Source organism: Sycon ciliatum, chromosome 4, assembly GCF_964019385.1.
Source record: "Sycon ciliatum chromosome 4, ocSycCili1.1, whole genome shotgun sequence".
Classification (NCBI taxonomy): domain Eukaryota; kingdom Metazoa; phylum Porifera; class Calcarea; order Leucosolenida; family Sycettidae; genus Sycon; species Sycon ciliatum.
Genome location: NC_088646.1, coordinates 19,320,907 through 19,337,224, shown reverse-complemented (window position 1 = coordinate 19,337,224; position 16,318 = coordinate 19,320,907). Strand labels below are relative to the sequence as shown.

The following is a 16,318-nucleotide window of genomic DNA, read 5'->3' as shown; positions in this document are numbered from 1 at the left end:
TTTCATCTTTGAACAATCGTAATAGTAACCTCTTAACCAATAGGTCAGTACAAACACAAGATCAACAAGTCCTGAAGGGGTCGGCTGATCACAACCAACAGCAGTCACAGTGTTCACCGCTTGTTGGCAAAATTCTATCTGGTTTTAAACTGAAAATGGTAGGTACGCAAGACAAGTATGAGATTACCACAGATGGCCCGTCGGTCGAATTTTTATTGCCGAAGCCGACGAAGTCCTCGTACGCTGCCAGTGCCTGCATCATCAGTGCATCCTGGACAACAGAACCGTCCTCCAGCTCCTATCAAGATAAAAGAGATAAGGCAAAGACAAAGACGCACCGCTCTCCAGTGGCTACTTGTTCAAGAAATGGATCTACTGCTCAAGGCTACTGAGCCCTATATGAAACATGGAAGATCTTTAATGTCAAGCGACAGAGACAGTAAACTACCCAATGACATGAAGTGGAGGTGTTAAACATGGGGAAGGAGGAGGGGGGGGGGGGGGGTCAACGTAGGGTAGGAGGAGGGGGGTGTTCAACGTGGGGAAGGGGCGGGTGTTTAACATAGGGAAGGAGGTGGGGGGGGGGGAGGAAGGGGCATAGAAGCCTACACCTTATAACAGTCATACATAGACTTGCCTCAGCCCACCCAGAAAGAAGGGTGTGCAGTGAACGATATCTATGGAGCACACCATTACCAATACAGACACACAAGCTCATCTTGGAACTTCTGAAAGTGGTGAGGATGTCTATGTGTATAGGGCTTGAAAGCAATGTCGTCAGGAGTAAAACAATAACGACCCATATTGCCATCTACATCCACTCTGTCCATAGCGAGGTATGGTGTGTGGTGGGTAGGTCCCTTGTGTTGCATGCTGGCCGGGTGATATTTTCTGTACCAGAAGTGGACCCTGACCGGGAGGACCGGGTCCAGTCACTACCGGCAGATGTGTAACCCAGCTGCATGTGAAGGGGAAATACCCAAATGTGTATGGGTCCATACAAAACTGGATCCAAGTGGATTCAAAAGTCAGATTACTAGTAGTCATGACTCGGGGCTGGCTGTGATGTAGCACTTTCCCGCATACCGATGAGAAAACCCGGACACCAATTTCACAGGGTATATAAGATACAGTACACCCATCGTTGTACGTTGTCACTCACTTGAAGAATGTCCATGTGGTTCTCCACATCATCGAGATTTGCAGGAATAGCAGATGCTGACTCCTGGAGGGCGATGCGCTCCGATTCCTTCAGCCAGGCAGCCACTTCATCCAGAAGGTCGTGCACGCGCCCGGACTTGCCTAGCTGCTGTTTAAGTCGCTTCTCTTCTCGACGAATAGCCGTCACCACAGCCTAGGAAACGAGAGACAAGGGGGGGGGGGGGGGGAATTAGACAGACACCACCCACTTGCACAGTGGCTCACTACATTCAGAGTAAACATGTATGATGCTAGATGATTCAAGCAATCATATTAGCACACAACAAGAAAAAGCTGCTCTATTCTCACCCTATGGGTTGAGGCAACACGGCAGTAGTGTGTAGTTGAACCCCTGTACAGCAGCATGCACTAACGTATGCAACTTCCCAAAAGTCTCTCGGTTCAATCAAAACACTGTATGACGCTCACCTCAAAACGCTCTGAGATGGCTACCAGCTCATCTGGTATCTCGTCGATCACCAGTTTCACATCATCTTGCTCCTCTTCTGCAAGGACGCTGTGACCGACCATTTGCAGCAATTCAGCAGTGAGGACCTGCTTTAGCTGCTCCATGTACGCAGTCAACAAATCCTGCCAGGCCTACAGTGCACACATGATAGAAACACAACAACACACCATTATATACGCATACCTCAGTTATCCGGACAACAATTGTTACGGGCAGTGCCCGGTCCCGGATCGCCCGGATAAACAAGGTTTGGGTGTATGCGCAGTGAGGGGGCGCAACTCAGACTAAAGAACAGTCCAAGAAACCGAGGACACAACAGGGGAAACCGATACATCTAGTAGTGTCAGTATATCAGTTGTGTGAACTCTGAATGCTCAGCGGCAGGACATCACTTCCTGTGTCCGCTAGGAGGTGTACGGTTTCCAATCCTCCTCGGTATACCATGACATGCAGGCTATTGCTCATTGCTGCTTGATTACCTGAGCAGTGTCACTTGTCGTCTGGCCCACACTGAAAAATGTAGCGAATGTCTCTTCCTTTTCTTCGGCATCATCCTGCAGCTCCTGAATAGAGGATGATATACATGCAGATACATGCTATTATTTAACTGGAAGATGCAGAGAACACCACAATCATGTTCTTGGTTCACTGCAAATAGGCAAAGCTTGAACATCTGCACCACAACAGATAGATGCCATTCGCACATCACAAAATGAGGCTGTACAACTATGGGGTCATCCCATGCCAACTGAGGATATAAAAACACCAATTTCTTTGATGCCATGGTGTCATCACCAATTCTCTTAGGTGCTGGAACACCTGGCGTTGGATGGTGTCCTGGAAACATGCTCAATCTGTTTCGTTTTAGTCACCCACAGTGAACACCTACCCTGCAACGATCCAACTGTTGCTTCAGATCGTCGTGGCCGGTGCTAGCATGCTGGAGATCCTCCAGGAGGCGTTCAGCGTTCTCAAGCCACGTCATGGCAAACTGTCGTCCCTCGTTGTACTCAGACAGTGAGGCAGCCACCTTGTCCACGAGTGCGGCGCGTTGACCACATGTCTCCGAACTAAGTGCATACCGTTCTCGAGCAATCTCGACGTCGTCGCAAAAGTCCTCGCGTAGTTCTTCTAGCGCGCCAAGTTGGTTCTTTCGTGCGCTGATATCAGCTTTCATCCCCTAAATGTAAATGTAGCAGCAGCAGACAATATAGCGGCATTGTGCCTTGTCAGAACCACACTCCCTAAGAAGTATCCAAATACGGGTACAGTGCATTAGGACTCCTTGTTTAGTAGGATCACCACCACACTCCCTAAATAGTATCCAAATACGGGTACAGTGCATTAGGACTCCTTGTTTAGTAGGATCACCACCACACTCCCTAAATAGTATCCAAATACGGGTACAGTGCATTAGGACTCCTTGTTTAGTAGGATCACCACCACACCTTGCACTTACTCAATAGTGAAGTATATGAGCACACACACAGAGGCAATATCTACACGGCCGGCTCTGCGCATGGCCTTACTATGCACATAGTAACGTTATGCATGCATAGCCCTATTGCACACATGGCATGAAGGGCGTCACAGTGAAGTGGAAATAGAGAACTCCACGCCGTCCTACCTGCAAAGGCTCCTGGAACTTTGAGCGTATTCGAAGCACCTCACACGGCAGGTCACTCTGGCTGATGAGCCTACTCTCCACGTCAGTCATCCACGTGTGGAATTCCATGTATGGCTGTTCTCTTTTGGCTTTGTGCTCCGTGCACAACCACTGCCAGTGCAGCTCAGCGGCCCGGACCTTCTCCAGAGTGATAGAGTCCTCTTCGGCCAACAAGTCTGGGATCATCAGCTTGCACCGTTCCAGCAGCTCTTCATGACTAAGTCGAAGGGAATCGAATGTCTGAAAGCAAACCAAAATAGGATGCTCATGTTATTCCGTCTGGTAGCCGTGGATTGGGAAAGATTCAATCTCAAACAAATCGCCTTCTCCGGACTGTAAAAGTGAACATTAATTCGTGGTTGGTTTCACCCTCACTTCCTTGTATTGGCTATTTTCATTATGTGCCATGAAGTGCAGACAGCAAATAAAAAAATAAAAAACTGATGGATGTGGTCACTAGTGAACTGGATATACGGTAGGACACCACCCCCTCTCGTTCTCACTCAAAGAGAGTAACAGCACTTACATGCTCTGAGAAGAAATTGATAGGAAACTGTTAGCAAAGAGATGGTGGCGGTAGCTATATCAGGAAAAAGAAATCATGCCATACCTCATCGAGCTCGAGAGACAACAAGGCCTCCGCATCGGCAAGAACAGTAGCCTTCTTCACAGAACTATCTTGTTGTTTAGTTATCGTAGAGATCCGATCCCGACCTTCGGAAATGCCTGCTTCCAGACTGCATAGATGAACACAATCATACACATACTGTAAGTGAATTATATTTCGTAGTCGTTTTAATTTCTTAAATTTCACAAGGCTCCCATCATTTACGGAAATTAAAATGCTTACTAAGATTGGTCACAAATGAAACAATTATAGAATTTTCGTTGGATCATCATAGTTTGGTAATGGAACTACATATGGGTCATGTTAGTATGCTGTGCAAAGTAATACCGTAGGCCCAGTGCCCACCGTCGTAATGCGGGTACTTCACCTGCTTCTTTCTAGCACCAGCATTAGCAAGGTACCGGGCAATCTCATCGCTTCTGAAGCGGCAAACACTCTCACTTACCTTTGCACTTCAGTCAGGAACTCATTACACGGAGGGGGAAACTTCAACAGTGGCGATGGAAGTTCAAGAAACGACCCTGCAGTTGTTGCTACCTGCAGAAGAACAAAGTGCAAGGGGTCATTAATAGGCTGTCATGGTACATGGGTGTGTACGTGTGTGTGTGTGGGGGGGGGGGGGGGTAGGAGGGACATGTGTACATGGATGTGTGTGGGGGGAGGGGGGGGGGGGGGGGAGGAGGAGGGGGGCGTGTGTGCATGCCTTGGTCAGTACGTGGCTGCTCTGTGCATGTTCTCATCTCTTAGCCTGTCAAACCCTATTTATAGGGTTTTCAGCCACGCGTTCTATCTTGAGCTCTCTTGAGAGCCCACTTGGCTGCTATGGCAACTAGACGCCTGTGCCCACATACGTAGAATGTACGTAGGGTTCTCTTGCTGAAGACCGTGATCATTTTGTTGCTGTTTTCTTCGAGTACGGTTAGTTTTAGTGCAGCGCTGTCGTAAAAATGTCTAGACCCTACATCTAGGGTTTGATTTTTCACGATGGAGGAAGAGCAACTTGAGTTAGTGGAGATGAACTCGAGCGATGAGAATGTTTCTGGCGACCTGGTGTCGACTCAGGATGATGATGTCGATGTTCCAGCAGCGTCAGATGCTCCTGAAGAAGAAGGCGAAGCATCGACAGCGGCTGTCGCAGCTGCCGCTCCCGCCATTGCCGTTTCTGCACCAGCTGACCCACACGTGGGTTCGATCAATTCTGGCTGGAAGCAAGAAATGCCGGCCAGCGCTTCTCCAGCAGTGAAAATATTTAAAAAAACAAACAAGTGAAACTGTTTGTATTGTGTGCCCAGTTGTGAGGACTGATCAAACCCTTTCTTTAGGGGTCCTAACCCTATGTATAGGGTCCTTATGTGTAGCGTTATGTCAAACCCTATATATAGGGTTTCCTGGTGACAGGCTACATGCAAGTATTCGGATACAGGTACGACAAGTACATGTCACAAGGGCCAAAACAAATACCCACATTCTAGAGCATCCTACGTGAGTAACCTTATCAAGTTGTTCAAATATATTCATGACGAATCTATCTTATAATTGCCGAGGTCCCACAAAACCCACGAATCCAGAAACCCAGTAACAGCAGTAACAGCAGTAGCCTGCTGCGCTATGTGTGGTCTACAACATCATCCTACCTTCCAGTATCGCTTGTCTGAATTGTCAATGAGCAGGCACTCCTCCGCATGTGTCAAGGTTAGCTGTCAGGAATAGCAACACAAAAACAGGCCTGCGTCCACCATAATTGCTTCTTCGTCAAAAACTGTAACTCAGCGGTTCTTTAGCCAGCATACAGTTGTGGCACAGTGTTTATGTATCAAAGTGGTTCACGATAAACAATGCACTAACCTACAGCCAAACCTGTCTTCTAAAGTGATACCTGAAATAGGAGACCACATTTTCACGTCACAGACTCAGGCCATGCATTCACACCTGCCTAGGAAGGCCATCTGTCTACATATACCAGTGCGTCAGGCGAAATTACTGGTCAGTCGGCGTCACGCATTTTTCACAAAAATTTGCGTTTCACCTGCTGGGAGAGTATGCGTGTACTCGAGTCTCATCCTGAGCACGTTTTTTTCTTCTTTTTTTCAGCTCCAGTATAGCTGTATTTTTCATTGCAAAGCCGTCCTCGATTGTTGTGTTCGTTGTTCAAACGAAGTGGACATTCAATCATGAAGGCAGAGGACATAGGAGCCTGATTGGAGTTTCTCGTGGCATAGGACGGCCATACAGAGACACTTTGGGATTTTCTGAATATAAAATACCGTACGCACGATGCTGAGATCAATTTGTGCGATATCAAATTGTTTGTGATCTACCACATCGAGCAGAACGGGATCCAAACACAAGCTTACCGACGGTTAGGCTGCCGACCTGACTGGACAAAATGATCCCTGGCTTCACCAGACCCCAGACGTCGGACACCATGTCCTTTGCCGCGACGTCCATCTCCAAAAAGAACTCCATCTTCGTCGTGAAAAGGCTTGAAATACTCAATATTCAACCGAGATTCGCGGTCTCACCCTTTCTCAGATCGAATCATTTTTTGTTGTAGCAGTTGCAGGGCAGATCCCCGCCACTACTTCAACAGAAGATGGCTCCAAAGCATACCTGGAACAAGCCATATCGAGGTTGCAAGCCACCCCTCTCAGCACTTTTTTTGAAGAAATTCGAAATTTCAATGGTGGAAGATATACTATGAAGAGAATTTCAAAAAGTATATTTCGCGGAGCGATCGCTCAACCTACGTCATTCAAACTTTGCAGGATGGTTCAGACGTACATGCTAGGCATGGAACCACAGAAGATGATATCACAGCTGACACACAGAGTCACACACACAGCAGATTCGTATGCACAGATACTAAATTAGTGGACGTCGTCATCTTCTTCCCGCTGATCTCAAATGTACGATGACATGCTATTTCGCCTGACGTTTAAAGTGCCATAGAGTGGTCACTACATGCTGGCTTGACTGTACAGGTTTCACTTCTTGAATCTAACGACACATTCCACGGCACATGACCATCATCCGGACTATGATGTTAAGAAGGAGTGAATAGACACCCGCTTTCATCCTTGGCTGCACCACCAAGAGCCAGAAACATGTCCGAATCTATAATTTCACCCAGGTGACCACCATCAGGCATACATCGATGGGAATTCAGAATCAGATAGCCTGTAGACTGTCATTGGTGTAGTCAAGGATGAAAGGATGGTGTTGATACACTCTGTCACTAATCAACCATGCCAGCACAACTTGCTACTAATCAACCATGCCAGCACAACTTGCTAAGCAGGGACATGGCCCGAAGTGCTCCCATCCACAATGCAAAAAGCACCCAACTCAAGAACTTGACGTGCCATTCATCAGGATGTCCACTAACCTTCCCAATATTCATGGTGGAAACAGCATACACAAAGAACTTCTTCGGCGCCTCTTCCCAGCGTTTATGAAGTGGAGAAGCGTCCGCAGCTAAGGCAGCCACATCCTCGGTAAAGGTGGACAAATTGGCTAGTGCTTGCTCGGCTTCAGCAAGCTGCAATATGATGGGGAGAGGGACAGAAAACGAGCATGAAACTGAGGCACTAGAAAGATAGGAGCTATCAGGACCGCCGGAAGCAGCTTTGATTGGTCCGGTAGTATCGTGGCCTTTCATACAGTTTGTGTATGATATGGCGGGTACACATGCCAGTTTGTGTATGATATGGCGGGTACACATGCCCTCCACAGCAGTAATCATGTGTTGGTGGCCAAAAAAGTCGGTCCGGAGATAACCTGACCAACCGGATCGGTTCCGGCGGGCCTGGCTATTTAATAATGACTAAGGGGTTGTCCACAAATATCATAATTCTTTTTTAGAGAAGAAATTGGTTCGTTTAGGGGTTTGGGCCCTGTTTGCCTCGTCTTCGTGAAAATATATATCGATCTCTAGATATGGACGGGCATTTTGCAAAAAATGTAGTTGATGATTTACACAAAATGAAAGTCAACCTTGTGAATATACATGTGGCCACGGCAAAGGTTGTGCGACCGTGGCAGTGTAAACCCACTATATGTGTACCGCCAAATTTGGAGTTGCTGCTGGTCACCTTTCACGAGATCTCACTTCATTAAATTAATATCGATCCCCTGCATAAATGAGTGTATGTTCGTTATGAGGGCAGAGGGAGAAATGAACAAATATCGTCTTGAAAAAAATATCGTTTTTTACGGAAGGCCCCTAAAAACAATTTGTTGAATAGATCATATCCACGCCACTTCTCATCCTCTAGCTAATTCTCTACTTTTACAAAAAAAAAAGGAAAAAAAGGCTCAAGAGGGAATTGAACCCTCGATCTTCGGTTTACGAGACCGACGCCTTGCCACTTGGCCATTGAGCCACCCTATGGGCTTTATCTGCTTCTACGGTGTCTTGATTGTTGAGGGTGGTGGCATTCCAACGGATGTCAGCCTAACCAACAGACCCTTTGCATTTGGGCAGCTGCAGACTCACTCTTGAGGAGGAATGATATAGAAGGGAACAGAAGGCGAGTTTTCTGCGCGTGCATGAAATTAAGATAGCCATGTGTGCAAACACAATTTCCATTTACATAATGCTATTCTCCAGTAAAAGCCGTAACAGATATTTGTTTCATGCATGCTGTTTTCTCTGACATGAACCGCGGAAATTCAATTTTTCAGGAAGAGAACACACATACAGCTCCGTCTATCTGGGATCCTAGCTTCAATGGCGCTAAGCACACAGTACGAACGGCCAGGGACCAACACAACACGATTTATCAAGTTACTCAGTGAATTTTAGCAGGAGAATACCGACAACTGTACTCACCTCTGATTTGGTACCTTCTTGTTGTGCCTTAACCAGCAGTGCTTGTGCTTGCTTCAGCTGCTCCTGGCCTTCAAGGAATTTTTCTTTGGCCTAGGTCAAATCAAACAAGGTTGAAGAACACACTGCATCAGGCACTGTTTCAAAAACAGCAAACATAATGAGTTCTGGCCAGAAAAACCCAACGTGAGCATGACCACACCAACATCACTTTCTCTATGGCCCGGAGCTACCAGGGTACTGCAACCGTCCTAACAAAACGCTTATCTAATACTGTGCTAGGCTAAAAAAGGACAATGCGTGAATGTTTTATCAGTTGTTCAATTGAGTTGAGTGAAACGGCAGGCATGCGTGCAAGAACTTGAGGAACGACACCCAACTAACCTCTTGATACTTGTCAATCAGATCAATATTGCTCTCCATGGAGTTATAGACATTCTCCAGCTCTTCCCATTTGTCCCGGACCAGCTTACGCATAGCCTACAGACCACAGAAAGACCAATAATGACTCGCACACAGTCATGTCAAAGAAACAGCGCAGCAATCACACACAGGATAGGAGCACTCCTCCAAAACATGGTTCCAACAAAGTATAGTTTACAATCCAACGTCAAAGTGAATTGCCCTGCGAGCTGATTGGTTAGCTCGGGGTGTCTGGAAGGGAAGTCAGGTAGCATTGTTTTATACCGGTAACTGCCTCATAGAGGTTTTCGCCCGTACAAGAGGAAGTACTGCAGAGGCATCATTGCCGTAATCTGTCTCCTGCGCCATGTATAGCCCACGTACATGTAGAAGTCCACCAAGTCGAATACAGCATACTGTCTACAATGTCACTACCCTGTTGCTCCTCAATTCTAACCAGATTGGAGCCCATGGGCACTTGTAAAAATAAAAATAAAATAAATAAAAAGTTCACATCCATGTCATTACCAGCAAAGGTTTCCGGCTGGATGCTGGCAACTTTGATGCGAACGCCTCAAATCGCTCCCCAAAAGCAACAACCTCCCCTTCTTTCGCATCCATGGCTTCATTGAGTTTCTGGAGAACAAAATCAAGGTGAGCAACAGACACACTATTTGATGGGCACGAACGTTCTCCTGCATATAGTTGATACTGTAACTGGGAACAATCCACCGTGCATACAAGAAGGACTGATACAAATTTGCTTAGTTAACTCTGCCCGGTTCACATTGCTTGATGACCATTGACTGCATGTCCAAGCAGTCAGTCGTACAGCTGATTACGCGCAGTATAGATGAAGATACATTGTTTACCTCTTGGCATGTAGCCATGTCGTCCACGTCGCTATTGGCCATGTCACGCAGCAGCTCCGGGTCGACCTGTACTTTGATCCACTCCAAGATGTCACCAGCATCGATACACCATTGTAACAAAGCGAGTCGTGACTCACTGTCGCCCTGTTCGTGATTCACAGCAGCACATGAAAAGCATACAATGGAATCACTGAAAAGAAGTGGAAGTTGAAATACATAAGGAACCGAGTAACCCAGTCCTCGCACATAATAATCGATAATGCTACTGCTTGCTTCCATCTCCGTCTGACCAGCTGCAGGTTGTCCGACGAACTGTAGATGGTCCGACCAGATGTACGTGGTCCGACCAGCTTTAGATGGTCCGACTAGCTGTAGGTGGTCCGACCAACTGTAGATGGTCCGACCAGTTGTAGATGGTCCGACCAGCTGTAGATAGTCCGACCAGCTGTAGGTGGTTTGACCAACTGTAGGTGGTCCGACAAACTGTAGGTGGTCCGACCAACTGTAGGTCGTCCGACCAACTGTAGGTCGTCCAACCAACTGTAGATGCTTCGGCCAACTGTAGATGGTCCGGCCAAGTTGGTCCGACTAGCTGCAGGTGGTCCGATCACCTGCATGCGGTCCGACCAACTGTAGGTGGTCCGACCAACTGTAGGTGGCCCGACCAACTGTAGGTGGTCCGACCAACTGTAGGTGGTCCAGCCAACTGCAGATGGTCCGGCCAACTGTAGGTGGTCGGACCAACTGTAGGTGATCCGACAAACCGTAGCTGATCCGACAAACCGTAGGTGGTCCGACCAACTGTAGGTGGTCCGGCCAACTGTATGTGGTTTGGCCAACTGTGGATGGTCTCCGACCAACTGTAGGTGGTCCGACCAACTGTAGGTGGTCCAGCCAACTGTAGATGGTCCGGCCAACTGTAGGTGGTCGGACCAACTGTAGGTGATGGTGTGACCAACTGTAGCTGATCCGACAAACCGTAGGTGGTCCGGCCAACTGTAGGTGGTCCGGCCAACTGTATGTGGTTTGGCCAACTGTGGATGGTCCGGCCAACTGTAGGCGGTCCGACCAACTGTAGGTGGTGGTGCGACCAACTGTAGGTGGTGATGCGACCAACAGTAGGTGGTGGTGCGACCAACTGTAGGTTGTCGGCCAACTGTAGGTGGTTTGGCCAACTGGAGATGGTCCGGCCAACTGGAGATGGTCCGGCCAACCGTAGGTGATCCGACCAACTGTTCGCGGTGGTGCGACCAACTGTAGCTGATCGTACAAACTGTAAGTGGTCCGACCAACTGTAGGTAGTCAGGCCAACTATAGGTGGTCCATTAACTGTAGGTGGTTTGGCCAGCTGTAGATGGTCTGACCAACTGTAGGTGGTGGCGTGACCAGCTGTAGCTGATCCGACAAACTGTAGGTGGTCCGACCAACTGTAGGTGGTCCGGCCAACTGTAGGTGGTCTGGCCAACTGTAGGTGGTTTGGCTAACTGTAGATAGTCCAGGCAACTGTAGGTGGTCTGACCAACTGTAGGTGGTGGTGTGACCAACTGTAGCGGATCCGACCAACTGTAGGTGGTCCGGCTAACTGTAGGTGGCTTGGCCAACTGTAGATGGTCCGGCTTCTGTTTGTGGTCCGGCTTCTGTATGTGGTCCGACCAAATGTAGGTGGTGGTGCGACCAACTGTAGCTGGTCCGGCAAACTGTAGGTGGTCCGACCAGCTGTAGGTAGAGATGTCAGAGTGGTTACGTAATCGCCCTAAAATCGTGTCGCAGGACTGACCATAGCAGCTACAGTCACGCGTGGCACACGACCATGATCCTGCACTAGGCTGAAAAATCGCGTGGGCGTGCAAGCAGCATGCTTCCATGGCCTCGTACAGCAGCCCAAGCTTGTTTTTGAAGTGTTTGGAGAGGAAGAAGGCGAAGAGCAAAGAGAAAGCCCCTGTTCAGAGTTTGAACTAGCAATCTGCGTTGTGTTTTCGCGAAGCTGCCGCTGAGCCAAAGTAGGTTATTTTCGTTTGGCTTTTTTGGTCCCTGCGCATCGTTGCACGCCTTGGATTCGCTCACCATCGTCTTCCGCGTCCTTGAATTCAGTTTCTTGCAAAGTTTGGTCGCCGTGCTTGCTTGCGCACCATAGTTTTTTTAATCTTTTTGTGCGCACCTATGTGAACAGGGTACATAATTATGAGTGGTCTACGTGCGTGTTCAAGTAGTGGTTTCAGTTCTGATGAGAGGCCCAGAGGAACAACGTGATTTGTGCGTTGGATCATCTCTGGCTAACAGCTCGAGGTAAACCAAATCGACACGATATCGAATGGACTGGTCTTGGAACAGAGCAAGGTGAAAGATGAAAATAACTGTACAAAACACGTCCCAATGTTCCTGGATTCTCCCTGGCGTAGTTGTTCGATACTACATTAGTAGCTTTGCGATAGAGAAACAAAAATGCTTGATTCCAACAAGGTGTTGTCCTTTGCCGTCCATGGCGAGACGAACCAATTAATTTTGTTGCTTGGAGTACGGATTCGTCGTAATTTTTGCACTTCCCTCAGCTCTGCACTTTGTTCCCCATGGCAACCGCTTATGACGCACTGGGCAAGTTGACGGCTTTTGTGCCATCGCATCTTGCTGTTTGTGTGCAGTGGTGCATCCCTCAGCATGACAATGGCGGGTGCCTGTAACCCTACTTCGAGCGTGTATAAATACCGCTTCCATAGCTTGGATTCACCTAAAATTTGACCAGTACGGAGCGTTTTGGATACTGATTCGATTGGTATATCACTCATTCCTCTGGTTTCAAGTTAGATTTTTCGTCTGATATCGCTAGTGGTCCGGCCAAATGTAGATGGTCTGGCCAACTGTATGTGGTCCGACCAACTGTAGGTGGCGGTGCGACCAACTGTAGCTGATCCGACAAACTGTAGGTGGTCAGACCAACTGTAGGTGGTCCACCAACTGTATGTGGTTCAATAAGCTGTAGATGGTCCGGCCAAAATGCAAGTGGGCCAACCTGCATCACCTTCTTTTCATGCAGGCTACAGCTACATGTAGTTCCTGCAGCTTCCATGCTTCCATGCTTCCATGCTTCCATGCTTCCATGCTTCCATGCTTCCATGCTTCCATGCTTCCATGCTTCCATGCTTCCATGCTTCCATGCTTCCATGCTTCCATGCTTCCATGCTTCCATGCCATGTTCTTTCAGTCATTTCTAGCAGCATTGCCTTTCAGCTACGCCTGTTCAGCAATTACATTACTAAACACTCCAGTTTACAGTCATAGTTGCTTTCTCCGTTTGCTAACAAATGGCCAAATATGAGAGTAGCTTTCTGTCCTCTCAACTCTTCACGGTAAGATAATGCTCTCCTATTTCCAGTGCACGGCAACATGTGGTATCATTGCAGAAACGGACAGAGTGGTGATATTGTCATTCAGACGTGCCCCATTGTTGCATTCGAGATATCGACTAGTAATTGGCTTGACTTTTATTTATTTAATTCGCAACAGGCTAAGGGAAACCTACCTTCAACGTATGGTACCTTTGATCAAGTTTGACGTCCATATCAGCTTGACCTGGCTACACACACACAGCAAGAAAGGATAACACAGAACATTATTCATTGGTTTGAGGAACAGATGCAAACGAGAAAAGTCTGAAGACAAATTGAATGTCACCAGGACTCGAACCAGGGACCTTCGCTTGAGGCCAGCGATGCTCTAACCACTGAGCTATGGTGTAGCTGCCATCCCAGCAGAGACAGAACATTACAAATACTAGTGACGTTTACGTGCTGTACTCAGTTTCCAGACAACTATCTGGTTCGACCTTTATGGGTCTCATCAGCAGAGCGAGCTTCGGTGGTAATACGGATCAGAAGGCAGCTAGCAAGAAAGTATTCACAGACAGCCATCAGGAAATCTTGTGAAATCTGTTGTTCTATTTCAGAATAGATGTACCGTAACAGAGCAGGATTCGTCGTTGCAGATGTGGCCTTGTGACTGTTTTCACAGATGATGCCACAGAGTTGGCCACTGAAATCGCTCTATGAATATACTAGTACTATGAACAGTACACAGCCCTGGCACTATAAACACTCGGCCGTGCACACCTAATGCTATTGTGATAGAGACTGCTGAAGACAAGGCATTGCAACATTAGAGCGCCGTCAGACAGAGGCTAGCTAGCTCTTACCACAATCTCCCGGGAACAGAACTCGTGCACAGCGTCTCCTTTCGACACGATCTCGGCATGTACAGTCTCATATTCCTCAAGCAACTTCTTGGCAACTGTAGTGTCAGATGACCACTGGGCACTGGCCAAGCCTTCCTGGCAGGTTCAATAGTAACAACACAATGAAGAGACAAGGAGTGAGCTATACATGGCTTCATACTATCAAGGAATGAAGGTACCACGAATGAAGGTAGGTGAGCTAACAGTTTTAAAGCAATGAGGACTTATGAAGATCAGGACGGTGAAGTGCATGACGATGCCCATAACAACAAGGTTGCCAGCAGACAAGTTTTTTTTCTCGCAGAATGTGATTTCAATTTCAGTCTGCACCCATGCATTGCCCGTGTAACCGATAGCAACAACAACTACTCCACCTAGATCATCAGAGCAATAACCCAAGGAGCTCAGCTGGTCAAGATGGTCATGGTTTCATGGACAAGGGAGTGGAAAGATTTGGGTCAAAACGCCTGTATTCCTGATCTATGCCGCCAACTTCCCCCACATAAGGACTCTTAGCCACCAAAGCCCACCGTCAACCCCCACAAATTCCACCAAATGCATGCTCCACCGTCTGTGATCCTAAAATGTCTACCATGCAAGCGTTTATGGACACAACAAATACACGATAGACTGAGGTACTCCATTTCCTAGCAATCATACCTCACAGCCCTGTAGCCAGATTGAAAGTTCTGTGAACTTGCGAGTATACTCCGAGGCGGCGGCTGACTTGTGATCCAAGCTCGTCATACGCTCTTTGAGACCAGACTTCAGACCTTGCAAGTTCTCGTTGAGCAGTTGCGTCCTAGTCAAGGTCAGGACAAGATCACAATAAGCTAGTGCAGCACTGAGTGCTCTCATGCTGCTCTCCCTTACACCAAGGCAAGCTTAGCTAGCACTAAACATGAAACATGGCATGCGGCTCAGTCCAGTCAATGTAAGAGCACTCCACACCACCTACACTGTTTACACACATTCTACATGCATTCATACTATGTAGCAACACATACCTACATGCATTCATACTAAGTTATATAGCAACACATACCTACATGCATTCATACTATGTAGCAACACATACCTTTGCTTGAAAGAGTCGTCTCCGCTGATACCGGGCATTGTGGTCTCAATTCGCTCATTTAGTACCCGCACTGATTGCTCAATAGTCTACACAGTGTGGAAGATAGGAGTGCACATTCATTACCAATACATCAAACTTGATGTGCAAGAGAAGCATTTTTTTGTGCCAATCCTTAGAACTCCGTTTTCATGTCACTACCTGGAATGTTGTTGTTGTTGTTGTTGTTGTTGTTAGAGACTCCCCCAAGCCAGCCGACCTTTCACACAGCAAACATCATAAGAGCTGAAGCCTACCTGCAGTTGAATCTGGACTTCCTCGAGCCGTTCACGTGCTCCCGTCGAGTCCTTCGATGCTTCCGTCAGCTCGTCAATCTGAAAGTGAAGTACAGCACGTAGGATCTGTCCAGAGCCCAGGGTAGCGTACAAGACAGCTCACGTTCCACTCTTTATCATCCACACAGCAACCCATTATGACCCAGCCGCTCTCTTCATGCATAACACACAACGCCAATACTTGATTAAAGTTCAAGATCACACACAGTCCTGCAAGCAAAGACACCTTACCAACTTAACGGCTTCAACCTGTGCCACGAGGAGCTTGTCAAGCTGCTCCAGCTGCCACAAACAAGCAAAATACAAGAAGAGGGTGGTTGCACATGCCGAATTTGTAGTGTACAAGGCAGACCGATAACATGATCGTTTCGGCCAAGCACATCAACACAGATAAGAGTTTACATGGGTAACATACATCATGCAAGTCAGTGTGGGGCTTTAGACTAGACCAGATACTGGACGTAGTGTTACAAACACTCATGGTCTCCCTCAAACAATCACATCCGGACCATCAGCATTACATCCCTGCACACAGCAAGTAAACCTCGTCACAGTCTCCAGCAATCAATCCAGCACGGGTGCATTCACTCTCACTGCCACTCAGCCAATTGACCAAAC

At 47.6% G+C, this 16,318-nt stretch overlaps 1 protein-coding gene and 1 non-coding gene across 3 annotated transcripts in view; both read right to left on the bottom strand.

Moving 5' to 3' along the window:
* Positions 1 to 16,318, bottom strand: part of LOC135814857 (microtubule-actin cross-linking factor 1-like) — a 60,385-nt gene that overhangs the window by 27,475 nt on the left and 16,592 nt on the right. For both annotated transcript variants that reach the window (XM_065328048.1, XM_065328050.1), the window contains exons 15-34: positions 15,932 to 15,982; positions 15,662 to 15,739; positions 15,369 to 15,454; positions 14,951 to 15,092; positions 14,252 to 14,386; positions 13,583 to 13,636; positions 10,066 to 10,209; positions 9,722 to 9,829; positions 9,176 to 9,271; positions 8,795 to 8,884; positions 7,349 to 7,501; positions 5,598 to 5,660; positions 4,409 to 4,500; positions 3,946 to 4,072; positions 3,297 to 3,575; positions 2,559 to 2,849; positions 2,149 to 2,232; positions 1,630 to 1,800; positions 1,163 to 1,354; positions 188 to 298 (exon numbers count right to left, since the gene is read on the bottom strand). In XM_065328048.1, coding sequence (XP_065184120.1) covers positions 188 to 298; positions 1,163 to 1,354; positions 1,630 to 1,800; positions 2,149 to 2,232; positions 2,559 to 2,849; positions 3,297 to 3,575; positions 3,946 to 4,072; positions 4,409 to 4,500; positions 5,598 to 5,660; positions 7,349 to 7,501; positions 8,795 to 8,884; positions 9,176 to 9,271; positions 9,722 to 9,829; positions 10,066 to 10,209; positions 13,583 to 13,636; positions 14,252 to 14,386; positions 14,951 to 15,092; positions 15,369 to 15,454; positions 15,662 to 15,739; positions 15,932 to 15,982 — 2,547 coding nt within the window. The remainder of the gene's footprint in view (positions 1 to 187; positions 299 to 1,162; positions 1,355 to 1,629; positions 1,801 to 2,148; positions 2,233 to 2,558; positions 2,850 to 3,296; positions 3,576 to 3,945; positions 4,073 to 4,408; positions 4,501 to 5,597; positions 5,661 to 7,348; positions 7,502 to 8,794; positions 8,885 to 9,175; positions 9,272 to 9,721; positions 9,830 to 10,065; positions 10,210 to 13,582; positions 13,637 to 14,251; positions 14,387 to 14,950; positions 15,093 to 15,368; positions 15,455 to 15,661; positions 15,740 to 15,931; positions 15,983 to 16,318) is intronic.
* On the bottom strand, positions 8,274 to 8,345 carry Trnat-cgu (transfer RNA threonine (anticodon CGU)). The gene has a single exon. It is a non-coding gene; the product is annotated as a tRNA-Thr (tRNA).